The sequence below is a fragment of the Procambarus clarkii genome, chromosome 39 (genome assembly GCF_040958095.1).
Source record: "Procambarus clarkii isolate CNS0578487 chromosome 39, FALCON_Pclarkii_2.0, whole genome shotgun sequence".
In the NCBI taxonomy this organism is placed as follows: domain Eukaryota; kingdom Metazoa; phylum Arthropoda; class Malacostraca; order Decapoda; family Cambaridae; genus Procambarus; species Procambarus clarkii.
In genome coordinates this window covers 42,590,802-42,616,983 of record NC_091188.1, presented here as the reverse complement: position 1 = coordinate 42,616,983, position 26,182 = coordinate 42,590,802, and the positions used below count along the sequence as shown (strand labels likewise).

General features: G+C 42.4%; 1 protein-coding gene across 6 annotated transcripts; it reads right to left on the bottom strand.

The window, feature by feature from the left end:
• Positions 1 to 888: 888 nt before the first annotated feature.
• Polr2E (DNA-directed RNA polymerases I, II, and III subunit Rpb5) lies at positions 889 to 24,864 on the bottom strand. 6 transcript variants are annotated; one of them, XM_069338428.1, is made up of 5 exons: positions 24,710 to 24,864; positions 21,024 to 21,284; positions 16,610 to 16,714; positions 10,431 to 10,567; positions 889 to 1,194 (listed from the first exon to the last, which is right to left on the bottom strand). In XM_069338428.1, exons 2-5 carry the CDS (start codon positions 21,264 to 21,266, stop codon positions 1,047 to 1,049), a joined length of 633 nt encoding a protein of 210 aa, XP_069194529.1. In that variant the 5' UTR covers positions 21,267 to 21,284; positions 24,710 to 24,864; the 3' UTR covers positions 889 to 1,046. The 6 variants fall into 6 exon arrangements, with proteins under 6 accessions (XP_069194529.1, XP_069194533.1, XP_069194530.1 ...); XM_069338432.1 differs by having other exon boundaries at positions 24,680 to 24,811; XM_069338429.1 differs by lacking the exon at positions 24,710 to 24,864 and adding an exon at positions 23,810 to 23,904.
• Between the last annotated feature and the right edge of the window lie 1,318 nt (positions 24,865 to 26,182).

Sequence of the window (26,182 nt, the reverse complement as noted above, 5' to 3'; positions counted from 1 at the left end):
TATAGAAACTGTTCACAACTTTTGTTAGATCAAAGCTGGAATATGCTGCGGTTGTATGGTGCCCACATCTTAAAAAGCACATCAACAAACTGGAAAAGGTGCAAAGACATGCCACTAAGTGGCTCAAAGAACTAAAGGACAAGAGCAACGAGGAGAGGTTAGAGGCATTAAATATGCCAAAACTAGAAGATAGAAGCAAGAGGGGATGTGATCACTACATACAAAATAGTAACAGGGATTGATAAAATTGATAGGGAAAATTTTTTGAGACCTGGAACTTCAAGAACAAGAGGTCATAGATTTACCCTAACGAAACAAAGCTACCGGAGACATATAAGAAAATTCACTTTTGTAAACAGTGGTAGACGGTTGGAACAAGTTAGGTGAGAAGGTGGTGGAGGCCAAGACCGTCGGTAATTTCATAGCGATATATGACAAGAGTGCTGGGAAGACGGGACACCACGAGCATAGCTCTCATCCTGTAACTACATTTAGGTAATTATGTGTCCTTATACCTGTGAACTGAATGCTCCAAGGCCCTTACCTTATTTAGTCTTAGCACCCCCGGGAGGTATGTGACAACAGGTATATATTTTCATCAATTACACTTCTCTCTAATACATAGTCTAAACGTAACTATGGTTGTGCTGCACACTTACCAACTTTACCCTCGGCATCATCCTGGCAGCCATCTCGGCTCCCAGGCTTTTCCTCTTTCCCTAATACGGTATGAAAATTCCTTACTTAGATTTCTAGTCACTCGATAAAACCCACAACCATTAGACATGTAAATGGCGACAGAATTTTAGTGTAATTTGCAGCAGCAACAGAGCACTATTGTAAATTGTTCATATCCTTAAAATGGTATTCAGTATTAACAAGATAAACAAATATTAATACCTTTATTTCAAACAAAAGTAAGTTTTTTCAGGAAAATAAATGATGTGACTAACGTGCGCAGGCAACCCAATACTTCCAAACATTGTTATCTTTTTTTTCTAAAGGAACATAATTTTTTAATTTTAAGTCTTGATCTCACATGACAGTTACACAACCAGGCGGTAAGAAATATATCGTCCTGCCGTCTCAGATGGCCGGATAATTTTGACAACCTGGCCACGTTTCAATCCAAAATAACGAGCCACTGGGTCACCAGCCTGAATTCTCATTAATTGATTGTCTTTCAACTTGTACCTGTAAAAAAAATGGCAGACTTAATAAAACTATTATGGCTACATTTACAATATCTGTATTAAAGTCTCAGGAAATAACATTGTTCTAAATACCAGTTTTAACCTTTCAACTGCCCAACACAACCTGGGATGTTCTCGCCCATCATTCATAAACTGTGCAACAGTCAGGGATGCTTTAATGTGTTGCAAAACTCCCTCAGGTATCACATGTGCTTCCTCAGGCCACCAGTAAACAGATGCCATCATGGGCACCCCTTCCTGGGCATGAGGGCTTCAATAATGAGAGCATGACCATGTGCAGCAGCAACTCATGCCCACACCATCACTTAACCCCTTAACTGCGTTGCCTCCAAATATGCCACCCCCGCAGTGCGCAGGAAATAAATTCTCTGGAAAAAATTCTTTTTTCTTTTTAAAGTGTCAGAAACCCTTCCCCTCAGTATAGGTATGTAAAAAAAAAAAAATCGAAATTGTACTTACTTTGGCTGCTATGGGGTCCGTAAGTTGTGGCGTGACGTCATCATTCCCTGTTCGCCCATGACATACGCTCCCAGGGCCAGTAGGGCGCTCGTGGCGGGGGGCGCGAGTTGCCGCGAATATATTTTCGTTCATTTTTTTCGCACAGTTCCATATACATTTTATTTGTTTTTACGTGCTAATCCTATGTATAGTGAACATGTACACTATATTATGGCAGTAAAACATCCGTACTATCCGAAGACACTGTGTTACGTGCATGACACTTGTGTACACATGTGCTGCACATATTTACTATGTATCATGCTAATTTATGTATATATACAATCTATTTACACACTATACACTGTCACACACTATATACATTCACCATCAACACACTTAGAACACCTCGAGTGAGAGCAGCCACACCCAGCCAGTCTCCCTCACTCCAACATCTTACTCGCCAACATTACTCCTCCCACCATACTGTTATAGTTCTTATTACACATGTTCTATATACCTATCTACATGTTTTATTTACCAGAACTATGCAAGTAAGCCGGTATTGTGTCCAAACAGTACAGTGGCCCCCATACACTGAATGAAAAATGAATGTGATAATGACAGCACAGCCGACACACAGCCGACAGCAGACGACGCTACGATTACGTCACCTCCCTCACCAAAATAGCTCCTCTCAACATTCTCCTGTTGCTGTTCTTACATTATATACACACATTATATATACCCATGTACATATGTGTTGCCCATAGCGAACCACTAAGCTAGTATGGTGAGCAAAACAAGAGTGGTAGCCACACACACAATGAGGCTACCTCAATTCTCGCCCTCCCTTCCTCACCAAAATTCCTCCTTCCACAATACTACGCACAATGCTAATTATAACCACAATCCTGCTATTATCACAATCCTGGTCACTAATTCCTGTAAATGAATAATTGACCACACGTTTATTTTGAAAAGGAGCCTAGGAAATTATTTGAAGATTCCTAGATGGACGAAATAATGCTGTGGTGCTGTGGCTAGCGCTGTGAACATCGTGAACAGCATTGAATCACTGATATTTGAACATTGTACCCAGTCATTATCACACTCGGGCTCTTCTATAACACTATCATGGCTAAGTAATGCAAGTTATATATATATATATTGACATTATTAGGCGATGCTGTGGTCACACGCTGAGCAGCTGTGCTGTGCGCTCATGCTGCAAGCCCCAGCCTTGGTTGCTCACACACTACTGAAGCTCCCACACCCGGGAATGTGGGCCACGATTTTTTTTAAAGATGGCGTCTGTTTACAGGAGCCCTGAGGAAGCTGATGTGAACCCCATGTAGCCGCGGGAGTTTTGAATGGAACGTGAAAAATACAAATACCCGGAGGCGCGTTGCGCAAACCAGACATGTGCCTGCAGGCGCGTTGCGCAGTTTAAGGGTTAATAATGATGAAATAAATAACTGATTATTTAATGATAGTTTTATAGAAGATGGTGATAGTGATAAGGACTTCGTATAAGGTTGAGATGTAGGTGAACACAATACTGGTTATGATGTTCACAGTACAAGGGAGACATCCACACACCTGCATCTCAACTTCTAATGAACTTGTGAAAAATTATTCATATTAATGATTTAGTGATCATGATTTTGATAATAGATGGGGTGGGCTAGAGTTAGCAATGTGCATAATATATTGGGAGGTATTTTGCTTCGTTATGTGGCTTTGGCCACTGAGTAGCGTGTGGCTCTATGCTACGCTTGGATTACGAAATTACAACACCCATAAAAACTGTTTTAGCAGGCGAAGAGTCACAATAATGTGGCTGAAGAATGTTGACCAGACCACACACTAGGTGAAAGGACGGTAACATTTCGGTCCGTCCTGGACCATTCTCAGGTCAATTGTGTCGAACCGTTTCAAGTCGAACTATTTTAGCAGTTCGTAATGATTCATAAAAATGTAGATAGTTATATATAATGTGTGTGTCTACATAGTAAAAACAGTATGTTCTATTGTTCTAAGAATATAATACGGTGCAGGAATCTTCCAATACATAACTTTTTCAATTGACATACTATTGAATAATACTACTACAAAAAAAAGTGAAAAAAAATCAGTAACAATGAATTCAATCAGTAGCAATATCTTAGTGCCAACTCCCACCACATGCCTGGCCATCAAGGCAACTGCTCCACGAATGCTCTTAAACTATGACATCACATGATTCCTTATTCCACTACAGCCATAGTAAATTAAAAAAAAAAAATCCCATGGTCAGGAACATTAAAAGTAATTTTTTTTTTGGTCCCTTGCACATGAGTGGTTGTCATGGAAATTCGGGCGAACAGTGCAGGGGTTAATGTTACTGTACTGTATGGCAATCATCATAGGAGGTAAAATATTTTAGCTTATAAAACAAGGCATCTTGATTTATAAACTATATATTTCATAACATATTATATAAAATATAAACCAGCATTGAATACAATGAAATGCCTCTTGGATGAGCCCCAGTGGCTCCCTGAAACTATCTTGCCAAGATGGCTCCCAACTACTGTACTAAGTCACATCACCTGCAAAGTTCTGCTTGGCATACTGGGGGACCAGACATAGAACATGCCCTCTTCCCCTCACAGAAGCTCAACAAGTTAGTGACACTCCACCAGCAAGGTATTCAGAAAGTCTACAAACTGATACAGAATACAGACTGCTGCTAGGTTTAACCCTTAAAGTGCGCATCACGTCACATGACGTGTTGGAGTACTATGCAAGATTTAAATGGCCCGCGGATACATGGTGTTTACCACCCCTTCATCAGGGCTCTTGTAAACAGACGCCATTTTTTAAAAAAATCGTGGGCCAAACTCCTGGGTGTTATTGGCCTCGGTATTGAGTGAGCAACCAAGCCTGATGCACGCAGCATGAGCTAACAGCACTGCTGTTCAGCTTGTGACCACAGCATCGCCTAAAAATGCCAAAATATACTTGTTCATGCTATTATGTAGCGATGATATTATTGCAGAAGACCCCTGACTGATAAAACTGACCAGGGTTCTGATAATAGCAGGATTGTGGTGATATTTAGTGCTGTGCACCATGGAGGGAGGAGTAATGCTGTGGGAGGGAGGGTGGTGGCGATGTCCTCTGACTGTGTGTGGCCACCTTTTATTGACTGCACTCACCATAACAGCTTAGTGGTTCGCTATGGTGAACACAAATGTAGATACTTATATATAACGTGTGTATACAGGGTCTAAACAGCAAGAGAAGGTTGGGAGCCGCCATTTTGGTGAGGGCGGTGGCACGACGCCACCGTGCAGACGAAGGTGTTGTTTACTGATTACCACGATGGTCTTTGGGCACCATACCAGTTTACTTGTACAAGTATGGTGAATAAAACAGGTAGATATTTATATATAATGTGTGTGTATAGCGTAATAACACCACACAGTATTGTTGGAGGAGAAATATTAGTGCGTCTGGCCTTGAGGGTGGGAGCCATCAGCTGACTGTGTGAGGTCCTACATCTGTGCCTTTACTCACCATACAAGCTTAGATGTACAGTTATGGTGAACAAAACATGTAAATACCAATATATAACATCTGTATATAAAAACAAAAACAGTATGGTGGGTGGAGAATGGTGGCAAGTCAGGTGAGGTGAGGGAGGGAGGGAGTGGCAGCCAGTGGCGGGCTGGCATTGCCACTCAGCATATCAACTTAAGTGGTTCGTTATTGTGAACTCGAATGTAGATACTCATATATATAACGTCTGTATATAGTGAATTATAGCAAAAACATTATTGTGGGAGGAGAATGTGGGTGAGTCAGATGACTGGAGGGAGGGCGGGAGTGGCTGGCTGGTACACGGCGGTCACTCCTCGTTACTTTTTGACTCATAATAGCTACTTAGTGGTTCGTTATAGTGAACAAAACATGCAGATACTTATATATAACCTGTGCTTATAGTGTAATAACCGACAAAGTATTTGTTCACTGATTGATGAACATAATTGAATCAACAATATGCACACCATATTTTTGAGTACAGCAATGATTCACTCATTTTATTATATAAATATATCAAACTACACACTATTGAATAATATTACAGCAAAAAAAACTATGAAAAATCAATCAGAGACATTGAAATAATTCGGTAATTATCTCTTTGTGGCAACTCCGGCCTGACAGCTGGCGAGCAACAGACCGCCTGGGACGCACTCTGAGTCAGCGCCTGTTTTTGCCAGACTTCCCCGCCCTATAGCGGGCAATATATGCCACTTACGATTTTTTTATTATTTTTCCCATGATCAGTGAACACAAATTAACAGGTTAGAAAGAAAAAATAATTTTTTTTTTTCAAAATTACATGTGCCTGTGGGGAAGAAAGGATATTATACCCCTAGCATGTTAAGGGATAAAGAGACAGAAGCCTCAAAACTGTCAAATGAACTCTCTCAGAGGAAAGACTCCAAGCATTCAAGATGACGAAAGACAACTGGTCGAGACTGACGACCCAAGGCAACTCGGGCATAATTCAGCCTAGGAACACTAAATAATGTATTAGGATGCCAAAACTCCTATGCCTGAATATCAGCCCCATGAATTGTTAGCAAAGACCGCTGAAAGAGCAGCATATTTACAAACTTCATGAACATGATGGTAAACCGCAGGATGGCTTCACCTAATACTGCAGACCACCTGGGAAACGAGCCTTTGAACAGGGATCAAAGAGTGATTAATCCACTAAGTGTCCACCAAGGCAGAATCAGTGACACAAAGGTAACAGTGAAGAGCAGCCGCCAGACACAGCACGTGATGCACCTCCGGCTCAACCACCCAAAGGACTCCTCTGAAAGCCCACCGACTCATTCTTTGGTAGAAAACGGCACGACGGCAAACAAACATAACGCCCACCCGGGCCAAAAAAATAAAAGTCCCCCCACCTTCAAAAAAGCACGCAGCACCCTTACCCTACAACTGGAGGCAATCACCAAGAGAAAACTGCCTTAAACCACAGACCAAAAGAAAAGGTAAGAACATGGTCAGAAGACCAGGAAGGTTTAGGTGGCACATGAGCAGGTCTGTAGTGAAATAATACAAGAGTGAGTTTCTGAAATGGCACCAAGGGAGCCGGTCGGCCGAGCGAACAGCACGCGGGACTTGTGATCCTGTGGTCCTGGGTTCGACCCCAGGCGCCGGCAAGAAACAATGGGCAGAGTTTCTTTCACCCTATGCCCCTGTTACCTAGCAGTAAAATAGGTACCTTGGTGTTAGTCAGCTGTCACGGGCTGCTTCCTGGGGGGTGGAGGCCTGGTAGAGGACCGAGCCGCGGGGACACTAAAAGCCCAGAAATCATCTCAAGATAACCTCAAGAAGGTAATATCAACACCAAACACAAACAGTAGCACTTCCACCAGCTCCACATAATAAGAGGTGACATTATTAGGCATAAAATGCTCGTCAAGAGAGAAATGAATGGATACCCCAAATAAAGATGGAAGAATGATGACAAGGGGACAGGAAATGGTGAAAAAAAAACACAAAGCTACAGTACTTCGTACTGCCGCCGACAAGACCAACGCGGGTGGAACACTATCAATTCAGTCACCTGCTCACTACAGAGATGGCGATATAGATGCCTTGGAAAGCGCGCGTGCGCGCACACACACACACACACACTGAGGACTGTTTGAGGCTTCAAGAAGACCTAGACAAGCTGAAGGAATGGTCGAACAAATGGTTGTTAGAGTTTAACCCAACCAAATGTAATGTAATGAAGATAGGTGTAGGGAGCAGGAGGCCAGATACAAGGTATCATCTGGGAGAGGAAATTCTTCAGGAGTCAGAGAAGGAAAAAGACTTGGGGGTTGATATCACGCCAGACCTGTCTCCTGCAGCACATATCAAGCGGATAACATCAGCGGCATATGCCAGGCTGGCCAACATACGAACGGCATTCAGAAACTTGTGTAAAGAATTATTCAGAACTTTGTATACCACATATGTCAGGCCAATCCTGGAGTATGCAGCCCCAGCATGGAGTCCATATCTAGTCAAGGATAAGACTAAACTGGAAAAGGTTCAAAGGTTTGCCACCAGACTAGTACCCGAGCTGAGACTACGGGAATTAAACCTCACTTCGTTGGAAGACAGAAGAGTAAGGGGGGACATGATCACCACATTCAAGATTCTGAAGGGGATTGATAGGGTAGATAAAGACAGTCTATTTAACACAAGGGGAACACGCACAAGGGGACACAGGTGAAAACTGAGTGCCCAAATGAGCCACAGAGATATTAGAAAGAACTTTTTTAGTGTCAGAGTGGTTGACAAATGGAATGCATTAGGAAGTGATGTGGTGGAGGCTGACTCCATACACAGTTTCAACTGTAGATATGATAGAGCCCAATAGGCTCAGGAATCTGTACACCTGTTGATTGACGGTTGAGAGGCAGGACCAAAGAGCCAGAGCTCAACCCCCGCAAGCACAACTAGGTGAGTACACACATACACACACACACAGCCAAGAAGTTCAAAGCAGCTAGGTACGTCACTAGACCAATCATCTGAAAAGAGGTGAGAAAAATGGCTGGGTTTGGACACATTGCAAGCCAGCACCTGAAACCAAGGCTAAACCAGTTACTAGAAGAATCACATTTCCTAGGAGTGCTCCAGCCTGGCCAGGACCCAGAGCAATGACTGGATCAGGAAAAAAGAGGTAAAGAAACCCCCACAATGACCAGTCCAGCCAAAAGGCACTCACCGAGAGGACCTCACTATGGGAAAACAGAACCACATTGAATGGAAGGTGCAAATTTCAAGCCGATGTAAAGAGATTCATGTCGGGTGCCCAAACACCTTGCAAAGTCACCAGAAGGAAGCTGCATTGGCAGTTCACTCGTGGAGATGGGTAGCAAGTAAAAAAAAAAAAAAAAAAAAAAAAAAAAAAAAAAAAAAAAAAAAAACTTCCACTAGAACATTGGACAATCGCTGAACATGAAGAGCCAGGAGAACCAAACCCCGAGACTCCAGTAGACAACCTATCCACAGCATCCAGCTCCAAATGACAAGGCACTAAAGGGAACCCCCCCCCCCCCTAGGTTCAGGCAATGAACCACTGAGGAAGAGTCTGAAAGAAGCACAGAAAAATCCAAATCCTCCAAAGGGTATGCCAGCTGGCCATAAACTCATGTACTACACTGAATGTCAGTACTACCCTACACTAGGCAGCCACAACATTTCTATCTCAGTCAGACTAACAAGTGTCAACAATAAAGAGTAGTGCACTGGGTAGTCATGAGCATCATTACCAAATACTAATCCAACCCAGTTGGGAGTACTGTACTGTATCTGTCTCTTACTTAATGGGAAAATTGTACAGGTCACAGATGATAACTTTCTTGTACAACCATTCTGTATGACATTTAAATCTCTAATTTATAAATGTGGCACATTATCTTAACACTTTCGCGCTATCCGGACGCATCGGCGCGTCCCGTTTCGTCTAACGCTAACGCATAGTGGACATAAAGTTGAGTCCTCTTTTAAAATATTTGTATAAAATTAAATTTTTATCCGATTTACTTTGGGTTTGTTTCAAACTGCGCGCTATGAGGCTCTCTTTCTCACCACTAGGCTGCATGGTACAATAAGTTCATGAAAGGTGTGGATAACTTCGATCAAATGGTATTTTGTCCCAAATGGGTTGCAGGTGGGTGACTTTAGCCGTTTATACTGGTAATGCTTCCCCCATATCATGTATTATATGCATATGTCTGTTTAGGGAATTTTATTCCGATCAATATACAACCAAAAATAACTGTGTGCAACAAGTATAAACTTGACAAACATAACAAAAGTAAAAACATTTCGTGTGTGTTTGACGCTCACTGATATGTTCCAGCGTTGTTTTATATTTGGCGCTATTCTAACTTACGCTTTGTTGATATTTTTTACCTATGGGCACATAGAACATTCTATTGCGAACACATTGACACAAAAATGAATGACGTACATAGAAAATTAATGTCATGAGAGTGAAATAAGTATAAACTTTCAAAGCGCCGTGCGTCGTCCCGTCACCGATACCGGGTAACAATTTCACCACTTCTCACACTCTTGCGGGCGGGCCGCATCATTATTCTACGCTTATATTCATATCACCGTGTTGGGAATTTCATTGCGAGTCCATTGATACCAAAATTAACGCTGTAGAACAAGTGTGGAGGTGATTACAATCCCAAGAGTAAAAACATTTTGTTGCTGATGGGCGCTCACGGCGAGTCATCTTCGTAGTTATTTATTTGGTGCTGGTATCCCTATACGTTTCGTGACTTTTTTTTACTGATGTTCTTCTAGAGAATTTTATTGCGAACACGTTGGTACCAAAATGAAATACGTAGCATGAGAACTAAGGTCAGAAGAGTAAAAAGAGTATACACATTTTTGTTTTTACGCTTAAGCGATAAAAACGCAGCGCGCACATTCGGTTGGCTGAGTGACCTTTGCGGAGAGCGCGAAAGTGTTAAAATACTAATTATCTTCCTCAAAATCCTGGAGCTAAAACCTAAAATAGTCATGCAGGGATGCCATAGCCTGACTGGTTGCAATCCTTAGTCACGTGCAGTAAGTCACTATACCTCTGGGAACAAAACACAATGGTAATACTCACAAGTTGGAAAATGGGATGTTAAATGTCTTTTAAAAAGTAAATTGGAATGGTTCCATTAGAGTAGAGTAGTGCACACTTACCTCTGGAGTAGCTCAGTCTTCTCTTCAGCTGTCATGACAACATGCTCTGGAACAAGCTCATGTTCTGTGATGTTGATCAACAGTTCAGACTCCAAGAACTGCTCCAATATATACTTAGGAGCCATATCAACCAATGCCTGAAATAAAGTAAGACGTAAACACATCAAAATGTTCAATCAAATCCACTAAATTAATTAGCTTGAGTGTCTTTGCCAAACACAAATGAGCTTTACAAAGAACATAGCCAAGGCTCAAGAATCTAACCACATGTCCATTAAAAGATAAATACATGTACCGTAACTCCTATCATTCTAGTAAATGTGACTGGCAGTATACAGTACCTGCAGCTGCCGACAATATTTACTCGAGGGCCACTATCTTCTAGTGGCTTCGATAAGGACAGCAAGATGGCAGCTTGTCAAAGGTCCCCCATTTATCCTGACGATTTCATCAAGCTGGATTTTGAAATTCAGTAGTGTTTTGACTTTGGCAAGTAGGTGGTTCCATGGGTTTATAACCCAATGGGTAAAAAGCATCAACTGTTTTCTCTCCTACATTGTGGATTGTTGTGCTTGAAACTGTTGCTCCTTGTTTGTGTTACATCTGACCCTTTAAAAAAGTTGTCTTGATCAATATCCTCCAAATTGTTCAGTATGAGCTTTAAAAGGAAAGTTTCCAGAAGCATAATCCTGCTGCCAAACTGGAATTTTCAACTTTTTTAAGACTGCTCATAGCCCAGTTGATGAGAGTGTCGGCCTCACACGCGTGGGGTCATGGTTTGGGACCCATACAGCCCAGGTGAATGAAAAGCCCTATCATGTCTGGTTTGGTACGGGCTCACCATAGCCCGTGCTACATGGGCACTTCGTTCTGAGTAGCTAAATCTAAAACAACAACTGATTTGCAGCAGTGTCAGGCCTGTAGCCCTCAACCATTCCTGGTACGAGAGTCAACTTAGTTTTGGAATGAATTTTGTTGCCCGGTGATAAACTTCTCCAAAGCAGATATCTCTTTCTGAAGATGAAGTCTCTATGTTTGGATACAATAATCCAAGTGGGGGTGCACCAGACATTTATACACATGAATAACTACCTTTTCCTTAAAATCAAAGGTTTGCTTGGACAGTTCATCTGCCAATAATTTTAAGGCTTTGGACTGAAATCTGCCCACACTTGGGCTTTTAAGCCTTAGTTTGTCAATACTCTTCCTGATTATGTCACATTATGGGAATACAGGTATCCCTAATTCATTCTCTTTTCCTTCAAACATTTGTGTGGGCATTGTAATGACATCTAATCTTTCTAGTTTGAACACTTGATGTAAAGTATTCATTCTGTGTTGGCTGCCCTTTTATCATCTATTATAACTTGGCTTAGTCTCATCTTTTAAGGTCCTACCGAGACTTTTGTTTTGGTTTTACTTCTTATATAGGCATAGAAGGACTGGATTTTTATATTTTTGCAAGTTTTCTTTTGGCTGATCTGATTTCCCAGATGGCTGTATTTAAAGTCCTTCTATATTTCTCATATTCTATGCTGTTCTTCGTGGATTTGTACCTTCTCCATAGGCTCCTCTTAGTTATTAAAGCTTTTTTTTGTGTCATCCACCTGGTTACCTTCTCTTTTTCTCCTTCTTGGCACATATTTTTGAACAAGTTCAGTGATAACCTTTTACAATTTTCCCCCATGATGCTTCCATGCCATGATCACCCATTAGCGCTCTCTAGGAGGTGTTTTACACTTCCTCTCTCATTCCTTGATAGTCTCCCCAGGGCATTCAATTCCTCATTGTTGGTTGTATTCAAGTCTTCTTTTACATTTAGCATTACCCCACATGTTCTTGTTCTGTCCTTTCTGAAGGCTCGATGTATTCTGAAAGATGGCATTTCCCTTCAATTATGTCCTTTCATCCCCATGTTTCACCAAAGCCAGCAAAGTTGGGATTCTCAACCTCTATATATGCGCACAATGCATCAAATTTATTTACTAGCATACTGGCATTTGTGCAGAAGTAATTTAAGCTCCTGACATTGTTCAGCAGGGTTGAGAGATTGCTTCTGCTTTCTGCACATTATTATTCTATACACCGTCACGTTGTATTTGTGCCTGCTTGTCTTCCCAGATATATAGGGTTAGTTCTGTCTGGCTACCGGAAGAGATAATGAATGCAAGCTAAAGGAAATAACATACTGCATAAACCATACTTAAGAAATTGCAGATTACACACTTTGTATAATCAGGTGTGTTCAGGAGTGACATTACACAGATTGGGCATGTGAAAGAAATTCATTTCATTTCGCCAACGAAATCAACGATTCACTTCACTAATTGATTTACTCGAGTGTAGTTACAGGATGAGAGCTAATGTCGTCTAGGTGTTCCCTGTAATCCTACCTTCTTGTGCATTCCCAGTTGTCTTCTGCCACTCCTACCTTAAGCTTTTTTTCCACTTATCCAACACCCTCACTTTATCTCCATATTTTCTTACATCTCGGGTTAATTTGCATTTTCAACTTTCATTTGTGTCCAATCATTCTGGTGTTGCTTACTTAGAAAAGACCATCTTGATCTTGAGTTATCTCGAGATGATTTCGGGGCTTTAGTGTCCCCGCGGCCCAGTCCTTGACCAGGCCTCCACCCCCAGGAAGCAGCCCGTGACAGCTGACTAACACCCAGGTAGCTATTTTACTGCTAGGTAACAGGGGCATAGGGTGAAAGAAACTCTGCCCATTGTTTCTCGCCGGCGTCTGGGATCGACCCCGGGACCACAGGATTACAAGTCCAGCGTGCTGTCCGCTTGGCCGACCAACTCTCTATTCTCTATTCAACTACTGTATTCCACTCTGTATCTTATATATTGTAATCATCATTTCTTGTTTATCTAGTGTTATTAGTTCTTCCAGCTTGTTCTCATAGTTTATTTAGCACAAGTTTTGTAGCATAACAATCTACTTCAATGTTGCATGTGTTTTACCAAGAGTGGAAGCTATGATGGGACTGCATGTTCTAGGTCTGCTCTAACAATGTGTGTGTTTTACCAAGAGTGGAAGCTATGATGGGACTGCATGTTCTAGGTCTGCTCTAACAATGTGTGTGTTTTACCAAGCGTGGAAGCTATGATGGGACTACATGTTCTAGGTCTGCTCTAACAATGTGTGTGTTTTACCAAGAGTGGAAGCTATGATGGGACTGCATGTTCTAGGTCTGCTCTAACAATGCTCTGACAAAGATGATTGGCATTGTACTGCCTAAAATTTGCACTGTCAGGACAGGAAGCCTGTTAAGTTAAAATAGGTGAATACATATAATAGGTGAAAGGATATGTGCCCAACAATTTCTGTACAGCCTGGGGGATGAAACCCAGGATCCTCCATTGTAAATCTAGGATGTAGACTTCCACTACCACCAAGCTAGAGGGTTGAGTCTGGCCTACCAACTTTTTTATATACAAAAAAAAGCACCATATGATACTACTGTAAACAGGTTAAAATGAAGACCTTGAAATGATATGCTTGATCGTAATAGACAATATTTCACATACAGTACTATATCATACATAAAAAAGCAATGTCACTGTAGCATCTCTTACATTTCCTTAATACTAAGAGTGTGTTAAAATTTGAACCAAGACAATATACAATACAGTGGACCCTCGGTTGACGAATGCCCCTCTTTACGAATTTTTTGGTATACACTACTGTACAAGGTAAATTTTCTCGTAAAATCTGACTCGGTATTCAAGGTTTGTCTCGGATTTCCAGTTTGTTGATACAGCATACATGTATGGGTCAACAAGCACGTGATTCTGCTGGGCGCGGCACGCCGAGTTTACCAGTGTATCCCACCTAGTGATGACCAAGCTTGAATTCTTTGCGAATAATTTCATTTTTTTTTTTTTTTTTGGTTTCTGTACATAAAAGTTTTTATTGTATATCATGCCATGGATCCCAAGAAAGTCAGTGATAAAGTTCATCCTAAGAAAATAGTTGAGTAGAGGCAGTAGAGGATGACGCTTCCTCATTAACCCTCAAACCACGCCTATCATATATAAATGATATCAGTGACAAAACCGAAACCGCGCACATCATTTATATATGATTTCGTGTCTAGCGCTATAATTTAAACGCCCCGCCTGAGATAGGGGCAGCTATAGTACAGCCACGACCGATAGTTGCCAGATGCCACCTAGAAAAAAAATCCAGGCCAACATTCTTGGGTGTTACAGCGTCAGTATTGAGCTAGCCACCAAGGCTGGCGCACGCAGCACGAGCTCACAGCACCGCTGTTCAGCTTGTGACCACAGCATCGCCTACAACTACCATAATATAAATGATACTGCTATTATTTAGCAGTGATAGTATTACTGAAGCCCTCTGACTGTGATAACACTGACCAGGATTCTGATAATAGCAGGATTGTGGTGATATTTAGCGCTGTGCTCCATGGAGGGAGGAGTAAGGCTGTGGGAGGGAGGATGGTGGCGTCGTTTTCTGACTGTGTGTGGCCACCATTTATTGACTGCACTCACCATACCAGCTTAGTGGTTCGATATGGTGAACACAAATGTAGATACTTATATATAACGTGTGTATAGTGTGAGATAACAGCGAGAGGAGTAGGTTGGGAGCCGCCATTTTGGTGAGGGAGGAGCGTCGTCTGCACGACTTGGCATGTTGTTTACTGATGGCCACTATGGTCTTTGGGCACCATACCAGCTTATTTGTACAGGTATGGTGAATAAAACAGGTAGATACTTATATATAATATGTGTATATAGCGTAATAACACCACAAACAATATTGTTGGAGGGCAAATATTAGTGCGTCTGGCCTTGAGGGCGGCCGCCGATCAGCTGACTGTGTGAGTAGCTACGTCTTATGGCCTTACTCACCATACAAGCTTAGATGTACAGTTATGGTGAACAAAACATGTAAATACGTATATATAATGTTTGTGTATAGTGAATAAATACAGAAACAGTATTGTGGGAAGTGAATGAGGGTGAGTGAGGTGGTGTTGAGGGAGTGAGTGGCTCGCTGGTGTTTGGCGGTCACTCCTCGTTGCTTTTTGACTCACAAGACCAACTTAGTAGTTCGTTATGGTGAACAAAACATGCAGAAACTTATATATAACCTATGTATATAGTGTAACAACAGCAAAACTATTTGTTTATTGTTTTATGAACATAATAATTGAATCACTAATATGCACACCATAATTTTGAGCACAGCGATGGTTCACACATTTTATAATATAAATATACCACAATTCACTGTATGGAATAATATTACTGCAAAAAAACTAAGAAAAAATCAGAGACATTGAAATAATTAGGTAATAATATATTTGTGGCAACTGCCGTCTGACAGCTCGGGCGGACTAGACCTCGCCTGGCAAAGGCTCTGCTAACGCCCCTTTTTTGCCACACTTCCCTACCCTATTGCGGCTAAAATATGCCACCTAATATTTTTTTGTTATTTTTTCCGTGATCAGGGAACAAAAATGAACACTTCTATAAGACGAAAGAATTTTTTGGATTTTTTTTTTTTTTTGTTGCGCCTGTGGGTGTGAATTCCATTTGGGCCCCTAGCGGTTTGAGGGTTAAGAAAATGTGTGCAGTATGGGAAGAACTGCAAAGTTTTGTTGAAAAAACTCGCTCAGATAAAGCTGTAGCAGGCCATTGCATTAACCTTTTTAATGACAATGTGATGTCTCACTACAGACAAGTGTTAAAACATCGGGAAAAACAAGTGTCTTTAGACAGATTCTTAATGAGAAAAGCAAGTAGTGAGCCACAACCAGGTCCTAGTGGTATGCAGGCAAAATGTAGAAGAGAGAGTACATCAGAAATGTCATCACTGCCTGATCTTATAATGGAAGGGGACTCCCCTTCCAAATACTAACACCTCTCCTCCTCTTCCCCTCCTCACCATCTTCCATACGCCAACAAGAGTCCTCAATAAAGGTAAGGTACCTGTATAGTAAAAAGTATGAGTAGTATTCTGTATAAAATGTTTTTTTAAGTTAATATTTTTGGGTATGTAGAATGGATTAATTCAATTTGTGTTATTTCTTATGGGAAAATTCGTTTCGGTTTTCAAATCTTCGGTGTACAAACAGTCTCTTGGAACGAACAAATTTGTAAACCAAAGGTCTACTGTATATAAATTATAAACATACCTGTTTTGCAGAGGGTGACATGCCAGACTGGACAACAATGATTGCACGTTGAATGTTCTCCTCTTGCATCCTCGTACAATATGTTTTTATTGTTCTTACACCAACCTGCAAGCAGATATCACTGTAAAACCTCCAGAATTATGCTAGTGAAGAACATTAAAACAAAAATAAATTACCATTGATAAATATGTAAATCTTATTACAGTACTTGATAAAAACTATCAAACCACCATTAAACATATTTTTATTCATAGATGATATAATTCAGGAGATGTTTGAAGGTACTTTATTTTTGTTAGAGTACTCATTAAGTACTAAATACTGTAGAAATATTCCGATCTTCCAAAAATTATGGTTAACCCCAAAAAACCAGCGTTGAATGAAATGAGACGCCAGTTTCCGAGTTATCCCCGGATGCTCCCTGAAACTATCCCACTGCTACCCTATTTGGGGTCATCAGTCACAGAGTTCTTGTCACCTACTGGGAACCACAACCAAAACCTGGCCCCCTCAGAGATGCAGAGAGCAGTGGCCTATGAACACTTTACATTTATAGTATGTCATACTTGCTATCGACCAGGGAAGGCAACCAGAAAGGTAGTTGAAACAAAACAGACCGCTGCCTGGTGGAAAATTGTTACTTATGTCCTCAAAAGTGCAAAAGAACTCCCCCAGAACAAAAACAAGCAACACTTCGTCCAAGTAGCCTCAGCTCGTTAGCACCAACCCTACCATTTCCCATTAAAGGGGAAGGGAGAGCTGGTCCAGGTGAGCTGGGCTACCCACCCTCCAGTTCTTGAATTATGAAAGCCACTGACCGGAGGAAGGAAGGGAGGTCAGGGAGCCTCCGGGGCTCACCCATATATGTGGCATTTCATTACATCCAACACTGGTTTTCTGTGGGAAGGCCCCCCATCAGCTCCCTGAAGCTAACTACCCAAAGAGAAGGAAAAACCGGGACATATTCGGGAGACAGCAGAACTGCAGATCTCGAGTCGAGGAAGAGACAGACGGTTGCGACAGGCGCCCCAAAGCCACACAAGACGGTAGAAGGGCCTGGGATGTCCATAAGATACCTGGCGACCTGCTTGATGGGGTTCTGGGTGTTCTTCTACTCCCCAAGCCCGGCTTGAGGCCAGGTTTGAACAGGACCCTGTGGGACCTCCAAAATCCCTGTGCCTGAATATCGTCCCAAGACATATTCCTAAAGACAGCAGAAAGAACGGCATACTTTCTCACATCATGGGTACAATGGTAGACTGCAGGCTGGCTAAACTTAATGACACTGTGGACAACTTGAGATACACGACCCTTGTGATCAGGGAAACAGAATCAACCCAGAGCGCATCCACTGACACAGAACCAGTGGCACAAAAGCAGCTACCGGACACAGAACGTGATACACCCTCGGCCAAACCAACCAAGAATCCACAACCAACAGACCCCTCTGGAAGCCCACCGTGTCATTTTCCCCCAGAAAAGAAGGGCCGGCTGCAAACTAACAAAACGACCACCAGAACCAAACGAACAAATCCCCCAGCACCGGAGAAGAGCACGAAACTCCCCATCCCAACCCCTAGAGGCCAAAGCCAGCCAAAACAAAGTTTTCAAAAGCAATCATGAACCGAAGGGGCCACTACAAACCAAGGTGAAGAAAGAAAGAAAGGAAATGAACCTAGTCCAATGACCAAGAAGGCCCAGGCATCACATGAGCAGGCCGAGCAAAAATATGCACGAGAAAGCTTGCGGAACGGAACGGAAGTGAAATCCTCCCCAAACGCAAGCTGCAGTGGTTCCACCAACGCTGCACGATAAGAAGCAACAGTATTCGGCATGAGATGCCGATCCAGAAAAAGCAAAGATAGAAAGGACAAATCAACCACGTTCAACAGTGACAAAACCCGCCAAAGAGAAAGAAAATGGTGGACAGGCATATACTATTTCATTATGGAATCTGTAGTTCTAGCAACAGTACATTAGTACAGTAGTACTGTAGTTTTATAACATTAATAGCAAAGAAAATATGGAGGTGTAACTTAGTAAAGCTACTAGAACATAACAGAACATAACTAGAACATAATGGGACAAATACTTACAAATAAACTAAATAACATAGGATATAATAAGTAGTTTTACAAATACAATAATAAGGTGACAATGAAGAAAAGACATTTTTAGTAAATAAAATTTAAGACAACAATAACTCACAAAAATATCTCAACTAATTTCACTCACTTACTCTCATTATATGATATAAAGTAAATATTTTCTAGTCTTTTTTTTTTTTAGCTAGTTGGAGACGAAGCATTTAATTACATTTGGGAGATTGTTGCACAATTTGGGACCCTTGATTTGCGTAGCATTTCTGCTTTGACCGAGTCTCACTCCAGAAATATCAGATATTTTTTTTATATACAAGTATATACAAGAGTTTTTACATTCTTGTACAGCCACTAGCACTCGTAGCATTTTGGGCAAGTGGCTGTTTCTCGTTTAGCTTAAGAGTTCTGTTACAGCCCTCTACGATGCACTCAAGATCAAGATTGGCATTACAGCTCAGAGTTTATAGATACAGTATATTGTATGCCTGAGAGTATGTGCAGTGACTTGATATATAACATTTTCAAATTTTTGAGTAGGGGAGCAGAGTACTGTCCCTTAATTACTCAACAAAAATAAGCAATTAGAACAATAACAAACTCCAGTGTCTATTCAATTTCTTTCTTGTTATGCATCCCATACCCATCCTGTGGGCGATGGTGGAAAGGGTTACAGAGGCACATAATCTGTTCAGGAACTGAACCCTAGAGTTTGTTTAGCTAAGCAAATAATCTTTTGATGCTAGTTACACAATTATTAATGTTATATATACATGTCCCTATACTTTATATATATGAACTGTACAAACATACACTCATTTACACAAATTCATACACACATCAATAATCTTTTGTATCACAAGTGATTCAACAAGAGGCTCACAACAGTCACTATACAAGGCACTTTACATCTATGGTGAGTCACACAGTTACTAGTTTTGCTCCACACCCACCCAACTGGGCGGCAGCTTTACAGTCATGTGCTCCACACCCACCCAACTGGGCGGCAGCTTTACAGTCATGTGCTCCACACCCACCCAACTGGGCGGCAGCTTTACAGTCATGTGCTCCACACCCACCCAACTGGGCGGCAGCTTTACAGTCATGTGCTCCACACCCACCCAACTGGGCGGCAGCTTTACAGTCATGTGCTCCACACCCACCCAACTGGGCGGCAGCTTTACAGTCATGTGCTCCACACCCACCCAACTGGGCGGCAGCTTTATAGTTATGTGCTCCACACCCACCCAACTGGGCAGCAGCTTTACAGTCATGTGCTCCACACCCACCCAACTGGGCAGCAGCTTTACAGTCATGTGCTCCACACCCACCCAACTGGGCGGCAGCTTTATAGTTATGTGCTCCACACCCACCCAACTGGGCGGCAGCTTTATAGTTATGTGCAGGCTGACCTACAGGCAGCAAATTTTGGATACTTCACTAAGATTCCTGACAGTACATCATTATGAATGAAGTACTTACACATTTCTTGGACTCCATTGATGGTGTTATCTCTAATTTCAGGGATTTTTTCATATACCATTGTATAATGGCACAAATTATGTGAATAGTTCTGCTGATAGAGTTTACATTTAGTCAAATCTACATCAGCAGATGTTACAAACTGCCAGAGGTGCTTGTAGTCGAGCCTAAGCCTAGCAGTGGTAACATCTAGAAGTCTGCTAACATTATTGGAGTGTCTGGGACTGGAGTTTGTTATTGTTCTGATTGCTTATTTTTGTTGAGTAAGGGTCGAAGGTAATTAAGAGTGGTTGATCCCCAGGCACAGATACCATAGGTTAAATATGGGTAAATGAGCAAACAATACGGAGTTATTAAGTAAAGTAATAATCAGGAAAAGCACTAAGCCAATATGACTATACAGTATAGCACTCTGACAGAGTTATTAAGAACTCTGGCAGAGTTATTAAGAGTTATTAAGGCAGGGGCAAAGTACGTTGTATCTTTTTACGAGAATGCCTACTTTTTAGAAACTTTTTTAATTATACATTATATTGTATATGGCAATGGAAATTATGTTTGTTGGCTATGTAAACACCAAAGAACTTCCAATTTACTCTGCTCATAATTTTGATATTGCTAATTCTTAGGTTAATCTGATAGTTGGACTTGTCACTAAACAATATGTAAAATGTTTTATTGATGTTAAGAGTAAGTTTTTACAGCAGTCAACCACAAACACACTTTAGTATTCACTGTCATTTAAGGGTTAATCATGAAGATAATGGATTAAATTATGTCACAAAAGATTTTACAGTTCTATTTACCACTAGCTAAAATAGCTGCCCATGTACCTTTGGCTCATCTGGGAAGAACACGAACATCTGATCCGTTGGGTCGTCATTGTGAGCAACCAACACAATAAGGTCCGACCTGGCTGGGTGTCTCTCTGAGGGCTTGTCTCCGAATTGTTCTTTAAACTGTTCAAGGGTTTGGTCCAACTCGTCTTGTGTCACAAGGTAGCCACGATCGTGACAGAGCTGCATGATGGTCTTCCGAATGCGCCATAACTTGTACGTTTCCGCTTCGTCCTCCATATTTGTCAGTACTTATACCTAAAAGAAATAAAAATGTAGATATAAAAGAAAATTATCAGGGGGAATCGATAAGCTAGTATGACTATAGTACACTGATTATACAAGTTGGTCAACAAACAGTATTTGAAAATAGCAAGACATGGGTTGATATTTGGGGGGTAAGGTAGGTTACATGGAGTTTATTAGGTAGTACTTAGTTTTTCTCTTGAACTGGTTGAGAGAGATACAGAACCTCAGAAAATAGTTGTGAGTAGAGGCAGTAGAGGATGTCCCTTCCTCATTAAGAAAATGAGTGAAGTATGGGAAGAGCTGCAAAGTTTTGTTGAAAAAACTCACCCAGATAAATCTGTAGCAGGCCGTTGCATTGACCTTTTAAACGACAATGTGATGTCTTACTACAGACAAGTGTTAAAATGTAGGGAAAAACAAATGTCTTTAGACAGTTCTTAGTAAGACAAGCAAGCAGTGAGCCACAAGCAGATCCTAGTGGTATGCAGGCAAAACGTGCCAGAGAGTGCACCCCAGAGAAGTCATCACTGCCTGATGTTATAATGGAAGGGGACTCTCCTTCCAAACAGTAACACCTCTCCTCCTCCCCCCTCCTTATTATCTTCCATACGCCAACAGCAGTCATCAGCAAGGGTAAGTAATAACTTGAACATACTTTATCACTTGGTATCATACTTGATACCTGATCAACCAGGCTGTGATTTGTACGTCAGGCTATGAGCAGCCGCGTCCAACAGCCTGGTTGATCAGTCCAGCAAACAGGAGGCCTGGTCGATGACTGCGCCGCAGGGACGCTAAGCCCCGGCAGCCCCTCAAAGTAATCTCAAGATAAGGCACTTTTGTAGTGTAGATTTCGATGAACTAGGTATAAAATTTAGTTTGAAGTGAGGCTTTTGGGTAGTCGGGAACGGATTAATTTATTTTCCATTATTTCTTATGGGGAAATTAGCTTCAGTTTACGAGTTTTTGGATTACGAGCTGTCTCCAGGAACGGATTAAACTCTTAAACCGAGGTACCCCTGTAATATATATATATTGATGAAGGTGTGATTGTGTATTGTTTATCCCCCCCCCCTTTATTCTTTCCACTACTACTTGCCACAGCCAGTTTCTTGAGGACTTACCACCAACTTGGGGGTTGGATATAGAAGACAAGGTTATAACAGCAAGAACCCGGTTACCAGCCCAAAGTGGCTGTAACATGCTGACTGACCCATCACGTCAAACGTAGCCTAATCCATTGTAACAGTTTTACCAGTCTCCGTGGTGTAGTGGTAAGACATTCGCCTGGCGTTCCGCGAGCGCTTTGTCATGGGTTCGTATCCTGGCCGGGGAGGATTTACTGGGTGCAAATCCTTAACTGTAGCCTCTGTTTAACTCAACAGTAAAATGTGTACTTGGTTATTAAACGATTCTTCGAGGGGGTCGTATTCCAGGGACCATAGGATTAAAGACTTGCCCGAAACGCTACGCGTACTAGTGGCTGTACAAGAATATAACAACTCTTGTATATATCACAAAAAAAAAAGAAGTTGTTACCTAGCCCATAACATCCATCATAACTTAACCCATCACAACAATCATGGGCTAACTCATCACATCCACAAAAGGTCCATCTACACAAAGTAACAAAGGTGTACCGTAGTTGAATTATAAATTTGCACTTCAACAAAGTAAATTTCCTCAGTTGTCAAAAGAGTATAATGTATATTGTTGTGTGTTGGGTTTTGGGTCGAGTTGGGTTAGGCAAGTTTTATAACCCGTTAGAACCTTGTTGGTACGAGATAACTTGGTGTAAATGTTGGTGTGGCCCAGTGTGGGGCCCAGGGTGGTGTGGCCTGGTGTGTGGGCCAGTGTGGGGCCCAGGCTGGTGTGGCCCAGGCTGGTGTGGCCCGGTGTGTGGCCCAGGCTGGTGTGGCCCGGTGTGTGGCCCAGTGTGGGGCCCAGGCTGGTGTGGCCCGGTGTGGGGACCAGGCTGGTGTGGCCCGGTGTGGGGACCAGTGTGGGGCCCAGGCTGGTGTGGCCCGGTGTGTGGCCCAGGCTGGTGTGGCCCGGTGTGGGGACCAGTGTGGGGCCCAGGCTGGTGTGGCCCGGTGTGTGGCCCAGGCTGGTGTGGCCCGGTGTGGGGACCAGTGTGGGGCCCAGGCTGGTGTGGCCCGGTGTGGGGACCAGTGTGGGGCCCAGGCTGGTGTGGCCCGGTGTGTGGGCCAGTGTGGGGCCCAGGCTGGTGTGGCCCAGTGTGGGGCCCAGTGTGGGGCCCAGGCTGGTGTGGCCCGGTGTGGGGCCCAGGCTGGTGGGGCCCAGTGTGGGGCCCAGGCTACACCATGGCTGCCCCAACAATCATGACATACCGTACTCACCTAAATAGTGTGGCTGCTGGGGTAGACTTGGGGTGTGAGGGTGGCAGCTCTCACCCGTCACTGGTGTGTGTGTGTGTGAGCCTCTACACTCACTACACTGGACAATACACCCACCTCAGCCTCTACACTGGACAATACACCCACCTCAGCCTCTACACTGGACAATACACCCACCTCGGCCTCTACACTGGACAATACACCCACCTCGGCCTCTACACTGGACAATACACCCACCTCGGCCTCTACACTGGACAATACACCCACCTCAGCCTCTACACTGGACAATACACCCACCTCAGCCTCTACACTGGACAATACACCCACCTCAGCCTCTACACTGGACAATACACCCACCTCAGCCTCTACACTGGACAATACACCCACCTCAGCCTCTACACTGGACAATACACCCACCTCAGCCTCTACACTGGACAATACACCCACCTCAGCCTCTACACTGGACAATACACCCACCTCAGCCTCTACACTGGACAATACACCCACCTCAGCCTCTACACTGGACAATACACCCACCTCAGCCTCTACACTGGACAATACACCCACCTCAGCCTCTACACTGGACAATACACCCACCTCAGCCTCTACACTGGACAATACACCCACCTCAGCCTCTACACTGGACAATACACCCACCTCAGCCTCTACACTGGACAATACACCCACCTCAGCCTCTACACTGGACAATACACCCACCTCAGCCTCTACACTGGACAATACACCCACCTCAGCCTCTACACTGGACAATACACCCACCTCGGCCTCTACACTGGACAATACACCCACCTCGGCCTCTACACTGGACAATACACCCACCTCGGCCTCTACACTGGACAATACACCCACCTCGGCCTCTACACTGGACAATACACCCACCTCGGCCTCTACACTGGACAATACACCCACCTCGGCCTCTACACTGGACAATACACCCACCTCGGCCTCTACACTGGACAATACACCCACCTCGGCCTCTACACTGGACAATACACCCACCTCGGCCTCTACACTGGACAATACACCCACCTCGGCCTCTACACTGGACAATACACCCACCTCAGCCTCTACACTGGACAATACACCCACGTGAGGCGGGTGTTACTCTTGAACAGGGCTCTGGTCGATTCGTACATCCTCTTTTCGACTACCGTCCGTTCGGTACATAAACAGTTCGTTCACAATTTCGTCTACACGAAGCCTTTCGTACATACGTGTTCGCTGCCTCGTCTTCCAAGATAATAAAATGAACAAAAACGAGGCAATAGAAGGTGATACTAAGTTAAGCATATGAATAAATATATGGTACATGATCATATAATTAGCTCATGTCTTCAAATAATATGCGAGTGGACGGGGGGGGGGGGGTGAAATAGCCTAATTAAACTACTTTATCCCTTTGAGATGTAGTTTTTCTTATTCATTTATTTATTTATTTATATATATATACAAGAAGGTACATTGGGTTTGTGAGAATACATAGCATAGTACAGTATTTACAATCTTGTAAAGCCACTAGTACGCGCAGCGTTTCGGGCATTTATTTATTTATTTATTTATATACAAGAAGGTACATTGGGTTTGTGAGAATACATAGCATAGTACAGTAATTGCACTCTTGTATAGCCACTAGTACGCGCAGCGTTTCGGGCGGGCAGGTCTTGTCTCAATAAACTTGAGATTAAACTCAATACTTGAACTTGTTGATATCATATCAACATATTTACATTAAAATCTGTGTGTAATTCCGGTTTTGGCCTCCACCACCACCTCACTTGTTCCATCCAGTGATCTACCACTCTGTTGTTTAAGATTCAGCTACTGGGAACAAAAAGTTCCAAGTAGCACGGGCTATGGCGAGCCCGTATTAGACTTACCTGGCACAAGAGCGGGGCTGTAACTCTACCACTCTGTTTATTCGCCAGCTTTATTTCCTTAGTTTCCTAACTGTTTTCTTTAGCTTGTATGTTGTAATAAACTATTCCAACATTTACAGTTGTTCTTCTTCCTTGTGAAGATTTAAACAAATTGGTAAACTTGTATTAAGCTTAGGTATACACAGCAATGTTCAAGTTCAAGTATGTTTATTGAGACAAGGAAAAAATACATCTCAAAGGGATAGAGTAACTTAGGCTATTTCTACCCCCATCTATTTCAAGTCCCTCAAGGGGCGCACAAATTAATAATAATAATAATAATAATAATAATAATAATAATAATTTTTATTTAGGCAAAGGTACATACATAAAGAGATTTTACAAAGTTTGTTGGCTTTATAGATAAGAGCTAGTACATACAAAGCCTAAAGCCACTATTACGCAAAGCGTTTCGGGCAGGAAAAAACACTACTGACTAAAGCTTAAAACTAATGGGTAAAAAGAAAAAAATGCGTTGAGTACAAATAAAAATAGAGGTAAAAGAGGGGGGAACATTGTTGAAAAAACAGCACAAATACAATTACAAATTATTACAGAAAATTACATTAAAACAGCGTTGATTTGTAAAACAAAAAAAAAAAAAAAAAAAAACATA